General features: G+C 40.5%; 1 protein-coding gene across 1 annotated transcript in view; it reads left to right on the forward strand.

Moving 5' to 3' along the window:
* Nucleotides 1–6,899: 6,899 nt before the first annotated feature.
* The window catches only part of SUSD5 (sushi domain containing 5), a 41,107-nt gene continuing 35,725 nt past the window's right edge, over nt 6,900–12,281 (forward strand). The window contains exon 1 of the mRNA XM_030944113.1: nt 6,900–7,533. Coding sequence (XP_030799973.1) covers nt 7,437–7,533 — 97 coding nt within the window. The 5' untranslated portion in view covers nt 6,900–7,436. The remainder of the gene's footprint in view (nt 7,534–12,281) is intronic.

Genomic DNA, 12,281 nt, shown 5'->3' on the forward strand with positions numbered 1-12,281 from the left:
AAAGATGCAGGAGAAGAGATTGAGAGGAACCTGATAAACAAATTTTCTGAAAAGATGGAGGTGGGGGAATTGAGAAAACAGAAATTCGGCTTCCCTAGCCTATGAGCAAAAGAGCTTGATAATTTTCCTTCTATCCTCTTCTCCATGCTTCAATCCTCCAAACTTCCACAGTGGTTTGGAAACCTCTGCATCTGCATGAGCTTTTCTAATCTACTCTCTGTTATACTAATTCTTCCAATGATCTTTACATATCACTCAGAAGCCTTATGCTCATGCTCAGTTCCATGCTTCTCAAATACCTGTTCATATTGGAAAGATCACGGGGAGGTGTGAAAGAAATCTGACCTGAAAGCATGCTGTGTGGAAAAAGGGAAGATGGGGACTGTGGAAGGTTATTTTCTTCCCAAGTACAAATGAGCAGCTATGGCAAGAAAGACTCGAATCTTCTTCAGCATTTCCCATTTTCCTATTCTTTATTGTCTTACCAAAAATTATAGTGACCTTAGTAATGGCATGCTTGGCTTGTGCAAGGAGGGAAGGCATTTCAAATATTGATATCAACAGCCTTGCTTTCAACTCCCTGTACTCAGTTCTGCAGAGTTAGGAAACATGACAGCTTTATCCTAACTGCTACAGCACATTTGAGCAATGTCATTTTCCCCAAGTGGAATTAGCAAAACACAACATTTTAGAGTCTGCATAAAACTCTACTTAAAAATACTACTGGCTTAGTGCAAAACACTGTCACAAGTTCTTGCATAAGGTTTGCAAACTGCAAAGCATCCAGGCCAAAACTCACTTATATTTCCTGACTGTACTATGGCTGGTTACTGTGACAGTCTGCCATAAAAACCTTCTGCTTCAGCAGAGCCCTGTACTCCCTTTGGCTCAGCTGTTCCTTTCACTGGGACCTTTAATTCCAGGCATTGAGGTGAAGAACTTTCTCAGTTGCCTTTGCTCAACAGAGCACTTGGTCACACCCACAGCAGCCAAGAACCTGTGGGGTGGATCAGAGCCACAGGTTGAGCCACTTAAATGTGCAATAAATAGATTTTAGTTGAACCGGTTGGTGCCGTAAAATGCTGGGGTTTAGGCAGGCTGTGTTTAAGAGGTTTGCTGTTTAAATGATTAGAAATAGACTGGTGAGCCACTCCCAGGAGGCACAAAAAATGTCAAGTCAGTTTAGTCAGCTTGTAAGTTTTTGGCAGTTTGGTGTTTGACCAGTCAGGTTTGAACACCAGCCATGGCTCTGTGACACACCACCCTGTGATAGGCACAGCACTAGAGGGCAGAGCTAACACCTGACGAGAAACTAGGGTGCCTTAAGGTCTAGGGAACATTCTTTAGACCGCAGTTAAATGAACTCCTAGGAAATAGCTGGAGAAGGAAGCTGAGACACGAAAGTCAAAATATGAGGTGACTGGTAAAATAAATGACAAATTAATTCCTATGCTGGAAGCACGACAAACACTATAACCATGGCCTTGTGTATTCCCCACAGCTGATTGGAAGCATTTGCAGCTCTGAGGGACTTCTCCTTCTTCCATATTTGCAGGAATCTGCTGGCAAACGGAAGGACTGGAGGTATCCCTTTGAAAACCAAAGCAGAGGTGCTGGAGCACAATTCTGCAAGGGGAAGGAACCTCCATGCTATAAGCTGTGTGCCAGGGAGGTGGCAGCTTTGCTGGGGCCAAAGTCCTCCTGCCACTGGCCCTGTAGTATTCCTGGGTCTCCATGCAGTGCAACTCCCAGGTGGTTGGAGGCCGTTAAAGTGGGAGTGGATGGAGACAGTGTGAGCTTTTGTGATAAATGCTGAAGGTCAGCTCTCGTGTGTTGGTCCCTGTTGGCCCTGTGTGTGCAGGGATGCAGCACAGCACCTGCTGATGCAGGTACAGGTGCTGGTGTGGGCAGCCTGCTCTGGAGGAGACTCACAGCATCAGTGAGAGCTCAGGAAGGGACTGTCTTTATCTGGTTGTTGCCCTGGGACTGTGAGAAGATGAGCCACATTCTACACTTGCTCCTGCCATGACATATATCCACAGTGTGGGGCATTCAGCAGCTATAGACTGATAGATTAAGGCAGCCTTGAATTTAGTTGCTCTCTCTCATCTAACTGCAGGTCATGGCTGGTGAAGTTTGGAGAGTGTGAGAAACTGGATGAAATAGTGAAATGGGAGTGTTTTGTCTGCAGTCTCAACATAGAAATCTAGGCAAGGTGTTAGATTCTTATCCACGTAGACTTTTACAGATGTCCACAGAGAACAAAGATAAACCATTTGGGTAAAACAACATAATTTTCTACACTGCTACATAATTTTCACCCTTTAAACTGATGCAAGGCCTTAAAAAAAGAAGAAAGTAAATGTTACCACACTCCCCCAGCCAAATAACGCCAACCAAGAGCAGCCAAAACTTTGGTTTACCTCTGTTTGTCAGAAAAAATAATTGAATTAATTTTGTATATCACTAATATTGCAGCTGCTGTTTTATGACCAGATATCTTCATTCTTTTCTTGAGACTGCTTGGTCTCCAAGAAATGAAGTGTGATTTTTACAGTTTACATGGCAATGATTTATATGAGGGTCATGGCCTGTCACATGACAACACCTGACCCCACATAGCATGATGTAAGTGTAAGAATCACACTCTTTCTTAGGGTCAGCAGCTCCATGACACAGATCCCTGTGTTCAATCCACCACCCACAAAGTGGGGGAAATATGTCTTTTCCTTTTTTAAAAAAATTTCTCCTTTTCTGTCAGCTCCCTGAATTACTTTCAGGTAGTTCTGCACATTTCTACTTTTTCATTTAATTAGGTGCAAACACTCTGTATAAACAAAATAAAAGGTTCTCTGCAGCTAGTAGACTGTTGCAGACTGCCAGACACTGAAAAATGTTTGTCTGTGTTGCCATTGCCTAATAATTCACATTTTATAAACAAAGAAATCTTTCTCTCCCACTTTTTTCTCTCACATTTCCAGTTAGCTTTTGGGGGTTAGAAGCTTGGATCCAGCTGCAGAATAATTTTGGATCCCAGTATACAGTAGGTGTACTATCCATGGAAACAATAGGTGTACAGTACTACCAAGGTTCCCTGCCTGCCTTTCAGTCACACAGACTCCACATCCTTTAGGAGATGCCATTGCAGTGCTTGTATGTAAATGCTAAATAATCTGTTAGATATTTCAGATCCCTTTACGTGGTCCTTGGGAAGCCAAGTCATAATTCTTTGTGTCCTTTTTCTAGCAGGGGCACAAGGCATACACTTCCCCCATTACAATGATATGATACTATGGAAGTATCTATAAAGAACTTATGTTGATTCACTAAGCCATATCAGAATGGTGTGTAAAGTTGGTTATCTCTGTTTATATGTGAAGAGAGAGAGTCTGGAGAGGCTTTGCAGGTTTATGAGTTGATGAGTTGGGTTTTGCAGAACCCAAATCCTCAGAGAGCCATTGTCAACATGTCTGGCCCATAGGAAAGCAGTTATTTGGTTGCATTTATATATGGATCAACTTGTATCTGAAAGCTGGGAACTCATACCTGGGCATGGTATCACTGCAAATAGTTATAGAGTTACCCTCTAGTGCCATAATTCTGTGTAGATGCTGCAGCTGAGTGTAGGGCGCTGAGAAAACTGTATGCCTCAGTTATTGGTGCATTTAGCTCCTTTCAACTTCAGATCAAGACAGGACTTCAGAACTTCCAGAATGTATTATAAATTCTAGTAATCATGCTGGTTACTGTAAGTAATCATTAGAGCAATTTAGTTGACACCTTGCTCTCTTTCTGGATCTCTTTCCTAAAAAGAAAGCAGTGAAAATTTAAGATGCTAAGTAAACCTGAAGCCTATATCCCATTTAAATTCAGTTCTTCAAGCTAAACTGTGCAGACTGTCAACATCTATTGAAGCTATTGCATTATGCAGAGAATCAATTTAAACAGAATCTCATGCTTTAGTGATGGAAGAGAGAGGTATCTTTTTCTGAATAGAAACTTTATTTCCATTGTGCTTTATTCTGATGTGAAAAGTGACCATTCCTGTGACTTTCCAGCATTCTTCCTTCAAAGACCAGTTTCTTGGCCAGCTGCAGCACTTTAACAAATCTCCCAACATCTGCCCAGCTTGGCTTGAGACAGCAAATGTTTCGGAGTGTCTACTTGCTCAAGACTCTAGGACTCTAGTCCTTATCTTGAAGAGGCTCAAGATCATGTGTTAGAATTTGCAGAATTGGAGCACTGTTTACAGTATATAAATTTTCAGTGCCAGAGAGTAAATATTCCTATAGTAGATATGAAAAGACCAAATACAATAATATATAATGTAAATATTTGTGTTGCTGTTTGCAAATGTGTCTTTATTCACTTTCCCTTATTTTAGGTGTTTTATTTAGTCTTAACAATCCACTCTAACTTGAATGACATATTCCAGATGTAAATGTGCTCAGATGCTGCTCAGGTTGTAGATGTCCAAACATTTATTGTGTGCTTCACAGCACACAAGTGTCTTGTATGTGTGCATTCATACGTGCATGTACATACTTTATAACCCAGCGCCTTCCTGCGTCTTACTCACTGCATAAAAGTTTGCACACAATGAAACTCTGTTTTATAAAATATCCCCATTGGCACCTTCACTGCTCCCAAGGCAGGCACGAACTATCAGTGGTGTAAAGCTGCAGGCACAATTAATCTTTTGTAATCTGTCATAATACACTGTATTTTATACACGGAATAGTCTGACTGATGTGTTGCTATAGTGCCATGAATGCCAGAGGTTCTGAGCAAAGGGTTATATCTGTTTCTAAGCATCTTAACTTTCAGATCTCATTTTGAGATTTTGGCTCCAAGAAGGATTTGATTCTAAAAGCAGGATTTTTTTCCTCAATTAATGTTGATTTCAATGCAAAACCATGCATATCTTCTAAGTATAAAACCTACTCTGCTGAGCTCTATAAAAATCTTCCAAAATACACTAAGACCAGGAATTTTTGCTGGAATCTAAGACTGGAAGGACAACTCTTTGGCAGTGAAATACTTACCTTCCAGGAATTCATAACTGGTAAATATCCTTACCTTTCCACACTTACAGACTTCCTTTACAGTTGAGATGGGACGACAGGAAGAAGCCAGGTCATTCTATAAACTGTTCATGCCTTCAAAAAGGAACAGATCTTGTGGTCTTGTGGTAATTCTTTAAAATCAATAAGATGTTCTACTCAAGAATACAAGCTGAGATTTTCCAAGACAGAAGCCAGAGTGGCAACATGCCTTTACTTATATCAACACAAGGAAATGAGCCAATGATAGCAAAACTAACCCAACAGACCTTAGGAATTTTAGATGGAAATCCTGAAGCTACTGCCCTTTCCTCCACGTGCTTTGGCCAAACTCATGAGGACAGCAAAGGGCCAACAAAGCCATCATCCCTATGACAAGTGTCAGGGAAACCAGGAGCTATTGCTGCAGTCATGGTAGGTCTCTGTTAACGTCTGCGAGTCTTGCTGTAATTACTTACTCAGTTTCATGGAATCTCTTTGCTGTCTCTCTAAAAGTGTCCACCTCTTCTTAAAACAGGGACAGAACAATTGGTGTATCAGAGAGGGTTAAAAATGCATTTTATGCCATTAACTCCATTGCTAGTAAAAGAAACATGAATTCAATGCATGTTACAATTTTCTGTTTCCCTCTCTGTTATGTTGTATGTTTATTCCTGTTACACAGAGCATGGAGTTTCTGTTGACATGAAATGCACTTTTGTAGTTGTGTCATGACAACCATCCTAGGTTAAGGATGAAGTGAGAAAGAAACTTCCCATCCTTCTACATTTGGGGGCAATCCTTATGAATTAGGACGGCAAGGTAATGCAAAAGAAAAAAAAAAACAACACCAAATCCTCTGCCCTTCCTATTCTCTGGATAAACAGAAAATTCAAAGCTACCTAAAACCTATCTGCAAGTTTTCAGCCTGTAGATTCATAGGCCAACTATGGGTATACAGGAGAGGAAGAAGGCTACAATTCTTTTAAAGTCAACAGGATCAGAGCATCATCTTCCCAAATTCATCAAATGTAGGTGTTTTAAAAACTTCTACTGCTATGGTGTTACTTTCTTCCTTGAATTTCTCATACAGGATTTCCTGAGCTTGAGTCATTTTTGTGAGACCAAAACCAACACTGCACAAATTCATCATTCTCAGACCATGCCTATAGCTGCCTATACCTTGCCTAGCAGGACACCAGGGCTTCTGGCAGTGAGAAGGGTCACCTCCTTATTTCTGCTTCTGGTAGCTCATAGTTTCTTGCCAGACTGAACATTTCTGCCCAGCTTCAAATTTCTAAGGGAAAAAATTTTAAGAAGCTGAAATAAAAGCAAAATAGGATGGGAATATGAAAACAACATTTCTGAGCCCTGCTGAGTTCCAACAGCAACACAAAACTATTCCGTTTATATATTTAGCTAAATAAATCCTGGCATCACCACTAGTATGTTTCCTCTCATTGTGGGGGTTTCTTTTGACTTGTGTTGGGACAAATATAAGACGAATGAGAATGAGGGACAGATGTCAGTTCTGTAAGTGGTAGTGGGAACTGGAAACTCCCTTCAACAGCTGCTTTCAGGGTGTTCAAACCTGGCCAAGACCATTTATCTGGAGCAGGAGTGCTGACAGAGACCAGCTGATGGACCCCAGCTTCAACCTGCCGTTCCTCGTGGCCGTCCCAAAGCTGGAATCTGAAATAACAGGATTAATCCATCCCAGTGCTGCTCTTCAGGGAGGCTTGGTCACCAGGGTCCCATGCCTTTGTCACTTCTCCCCAGCCCTCACCTGAGCACCATCCCTCTCGCTGCAGCAGCCACTGACCTCAGCAAGGCACTGCTGGCTGATTTTTTGTTGAGGAGAGGAAAAGTCTCCCCACGCCTGCACCCATCCCTCTGGAGCTGCGCAGCTGAGCCCACAAACTCACCGGGAACCAGCACCAGCTATGGAGCTGCCCTTCTCCTCTCACACAGGGATTGCCGCTGCTGCCGCTTGTCCTTTCCCCCCTTCTCTCTCCCTCCTGGCTTTTGCATTTCCCCCACGGTGATCCATTAGGTATTTACCGGCAGGATAATGTGACTTTTCACACCGCTTCTCTGTGTGCGCTGCCCCGCAGACCGGGCTGGATAAAGCCTCTCCCCAACCCCAGCTGGCTGGACATCTCCCCCCCACCTTCCCCTCCCCTTCACACCAGCCAAGCCAAAGATTCCTCTCTCCCTCCCTCTTTCTTTTTCCACCCCTCCCGCCTTCAGTGCAAACCCAAGACGCAGGATCCTGCTGAGGGAAAGTGCTCCTTGAAATCATCACTGCAGACCCGGCTACGAAAGTGCAGAGGAGGAGAGAGAAAAAGCCTCGGCAGCCAACATCCCGCAGCTGAGGGCTTTGGAAGCAGGGCAATGGCTCCAGGCTCTCAGAGATTCTCTCTCACCTTTCTCCAGGGCGTGGGATCTGCCTTCTTCTTCTTACTTCGGATCATCTCTGTTCAGGCTGATGGTGAGTCTTCCATTCAGTTTGGGCTGGGTTGCTATGGCTGGAATGAGGGCTGTATGTTCAAATGTGTTATTGCAAAAAGAAAAAAAAAAAAAAAAAAACAACCCCAAACCAACTTTTTTTTTTTTTTTTTTTTTAAATAAGAGACTTAAATACACGAATACACGCCCCAGTTTGTATTAGGAAACTTCTGATTCAGAGCTTTTTGAGACTTTACAAATATCCTGGGGTTAAGCAGAGAAAGGAAATAAGATCCCAGAAGGCTAAGATTATTTTATTACAACAGAATGACAGGATAGTGAACTTTTCCAGAGGAAATAAGAATAATGAAACAAAGCCAGAACACAACTAAGGCTCAGCTATATTTTAGGAGACCTCTCCTTATAGTTCAAAGTACCTTTTCTCCAAAGAGCTTTCCCATCTCCCCACTTCAGATGTGTCCCTTTATACAGGCAGACACTTGAGGAAGGGAATCCAAGAACTGAAAGACTTTGATAACCTCTTCTGTTCAGTGCCACACACGCTGAAAATGACTGCCCGCCTTTCTGCACATGAGCTTTATCTGCACTTCCCTGCTGAGGGATGTGATCAGGACATGGATTTGGCTGAAGCACCACTACCAGTTACTCTGAAATGAGACTTTTTACTCTCTGATGATGATCCTGGAAGGCTGCATCCCATGAAAGTTTCCAGTAGCCTAACGCCCTTTTAATGATTCAGCTTGTGATAATGATGACCAACTTGTCTAAACCAAAACACTTTTGAAACAACTGTATTCCTGGGACAGCAATGCTGAATGGTTACATTTTTCCACTTTCACAGCTGCAATAGATTTATGCCCAATCTCGGCATTTTTTAATTCCAATACCCTAATCCTTTACAATTGATGTCTGCTGAATTATTCCAGACAACACAACTTAAGTATTACAGGGCAACAAAAATCTCTTCTTGTTTGTTCTCACAGTATTTTTCCTGTTTAACTTAAATTTCTTTCAGTTGATGACAAAGTATGGCAAAGGGAAGAGAGAAAATTAATCTTGCCTGTATGTTTCTACCGCTTCGAGTAGAATGTATAAATGTATTCCATTTATACAACAGAACCCTTTCTTGTAAAGTTTAAGAGAGTTACATTTCATTAAGCATAGAGGAAAAGAAATGCACCAGACAACTGCACTATGTTGCAGTAGGCAAAACTGGGATTCTGTTTTTAGGATGTACTCCTTCCTTAGCAAAATGCCTCTGAAATGAGAAGAGGGGGGAAAAGCATATCCATGAAAAAGGACTCTTCACAGAACTTAAGGACACAGGGCAGGAATAATAATTTCCCTCACTGAGAATGCTTCACCTGAAGATCCCCTTGTTCTTTCAGGGGCACATTCCAATTTTTATTACTTCCATAAAATTAATGAAACTAACTTTTTGATTCCTAAACAGGCATCTTCGAAAAGAGAAGGGGAAAAAAAGTTGGAGATCATTTTAAGGCAGAGGTCATGACAGATTTTAATTGTCATTCAACAGTTTGTCAAATTTACTCCACATGTGGTGAAACATTTATAGTATGAAAGGGCAGAATATCTGAAGTACTTTAGTTGTCAAGCATTATTACAATAATGTGGTTTGCAATTTTATTTAGATTCTAGGTAGCATTGTGAAAGATGTGTAAGTCTGCTATTACTTGATCTTCAGTGGGTTCTCCTAATATTAATATTTGAGCACACAACTGTAACACTGTCCTATAAGCCATCTGGGTTAAAACAGAAGAAAACACTGTATGTCAGCTTTAAAATCCACTGCTTTGTATTTAAGAAGATCTGAGAGTATGAAGTAGGATTAATACTTTCTTTTATAGCAGATTCTGGTCTGATCCAGTCAGAAAGCATCTTCTCATTTTTAAGGTCTGGGTGAAAATATAATGGTGCTAGTTTCTAATACATGTAAATGTCACTTAAGTGCCAATGGACCATTCTGAGTGACACATATATGTTTGTGTATTTGTCATTTTTAACTGAAGGTATCTGACTGTGTTGCAAACTGCTAAAGGGATTTTGAATATATCTTGTAAAAAAACTGTGAAATTCAGACTGGCCCCTGTTACAGTCAAACCTCTGAAACTGGTTGCAATGTATTTCCCTAAGGAAGACTTTCACTTTATTATCTCACACAAAAATAATGACAGAGAGTAGGTAATAAAACTGATGGCCATTGAGGTCTGGTGAAGGTGTAAAACTTCAGGGCTTAATTGATCTCTTTTGACCATTATTTACCGTGGCACATATTGCTGTAACACAAATAGGCTGCAGAAATACCCAGGCAAATGCAGAAATAAAATATAGCTCCATTTCACTTTGCAGCTTTTTTTCCCCAATTGAAATGAGCTTGCTCAAAGCTGTTCAGCTCTAGGTCAGATGGACAGAAGGCTCCCCAAGGGCTTGTTCATGCTCTGAGGTACCATGGTGTGTCACTGACCGTGCAGTTACTGGAGAATAATATGTGTTATTGTGGCAGTTCTCAATTGTATCACTGCAGATTCAGGGGGTTTAAATTGTTTTCCATTCGCACTGGAATAGGAGAACAAGGATGTGACTTCCTGAATCCTGCACAGGAGTTGCCTCCACTTTTTTTGCCTCCCTCTTTGTTTTTTCAAGGCTCCTAAAATATCCACACGTATGAACTATAGTTTTCGCAAAGTACTTGCTCTGAGACAGAGCCTGTCAGGAGAGGGTGATGGCGATTCATCTACCTTACTGAGACACTCCTGAAATGAAAAATGCGCTAATTTCAAAGCATTGCTAATCGTGCCAAATTGGAGCTGCTCTGTTAGATAAATTTGGATCACATGAAGCCCTATTGGTCAAACCAGTCATCAGCAGTGCCCATGCATAGTGCCTGCAGATGTTGCAGGTGAAAGGATCCAGAGTCCATGGAGCTGGGCACAAATAGGATCTGAGAGACATGCCCCTAACTAGAAACTGATGACATCCAAAATACAAAGCCCCCCTACTAAAGTATTTAATTTGGCTTGTTTTGCATCCTTTTTTTTTTTAAGTAAAGGAAAAAATGTATGTTTTTTCTCTTCTGCTCTCTCTTGACGCTCACATTTCTGTAGCAGGTGTCTACACATTTCATTCTCCTGTTTGCAAAATAACACACATTCATGCATGAACAATTCCAACTATTTGATCCTAAAGTGTCCAGTAAAATCAAAATTTAGGCTCAAGCTGGGTTTGGTTGATGGGGAACTCAAAGATGACATCTTGATTTTGCTATTTTTCTGATGATGCAATATTTTTGAATTGAATAAGACATCATTCACTGTTATTTCTCACAGAAATATGCTACACATTTGTGAACACTAAGTAGAACTGGTAATTAGACAAATTTCTGTCTGCAATTGTAGAGTTGCTGGATCTTCCACCTTTACACCTACAATCAAGATGCATTGTTACGCATATCCATAGAAATGAAAATTAAATTTCTCTCAAAGCACGGAAGTAACCTTTCCTTCCTCTGCTCTCCTTTACCTCAATTTGAAATTTTCAACATTCAAGTAAAAATTTATTGGACTCTACAACTGTACATCTTTCACTAAATTTGTTTTGTTGAAACTGATTAAGTTTTATTATTTAAAATAGGAAATGTCATGTCGTGAGGTCAGTACACTGGGCATGCCTCATTTTATATTATTTTTGAGGGACGTTCTTACTTCAAGGTATATTTGACTGTGCAGTTTTATGTTCCTTCTTCAAGCATGATTCAAATTCTGCTGAAGACATGGGGAAAAATCCCATTTTGGTGGGCTTTGAACTGTGCCTGTGCACCTCAGAAGAACTTCTCATTGTATCTGTTTCTGTAAAAGAATAAATCAGCCAAACTCTTTTCTTGATAACCAATAGAATTCTGTTAAACCCACTGATCTTCTGCAAAATATGAAGAAACAGCTTTTGGACTGGTGTTATTTTTGAAGAACATCTTTTTTGCACTTCCATATATCTGATTGTAGATGTCTCTTAAGTCTTGAAAGCATTATGAGGATCAGTTGGTAGAAGCTGAGTTTAGCAAAATTTTGAGCTGGAAATAGGGTGGAGTAAGAGTAATGAACCATTCAACAGTATAATATAAAGTGTGCTGTAAATTCTCCATTACTTGGAGGCATTGAATCATGACTGGATGCATGTTGAAAAGACAAGCTCCAGTTCAACCATGAATTTTTGGACTTGATGGTGGAATTACAAGGGGAAATCTATAGTCTAGTAAGGCAGGAATTGAACAAGGTGATCAAAATTATTCCTAGAAGCCCTGAGATCTATGTCTCTGTGGGTATGTTTTCAATCAGAATACACTGGGGTACTCTTAAGTAAAAACTATATTAATCTATTGCAAAAAATAACTAAAACATTCTCAATAAATAAAAATATAATCAATATTCTGTAATCATAGTGATCAGATAATGGCAGAGGCTAGCAATCTAATATAGGCTAGTTATTAAAGAGGAAATCTCTTTTGTTTCAAGCATGAATTTTTCATGAGAACTGTGAATCCCACTGAAAAATAGAGATTGGAAGAATGATGTCTTATTATTTATGCCTCATCATTGAAGTGAGAAGCTTTATCACTTTTTTCAAATGGGAATCTAAAACGAATCTCACTGTGACAGGGATCTTTTTCATTCTGAACCTGCTGAACTCAACATGCTCAGTACGCACCCTGAGAAATACTACTTTGCATGGATTTTAGCTTGATCTTGAAATCAA

Source organism: Camarhynchus parvulus, chromosome 2 (assembly GCF_901933205.1).
Source record: "Camarhynchus parvulus chromosome 2, STF_HiC, whole genome shotgun sequence".
Classification (NCBI taxonomy): domain Eukaryota; kingdom Metazoa; phylum Chordata; class Aves; order Passeriformes; family Thraupidae; genus Camarhynchus; species Camarhynchus parvulus.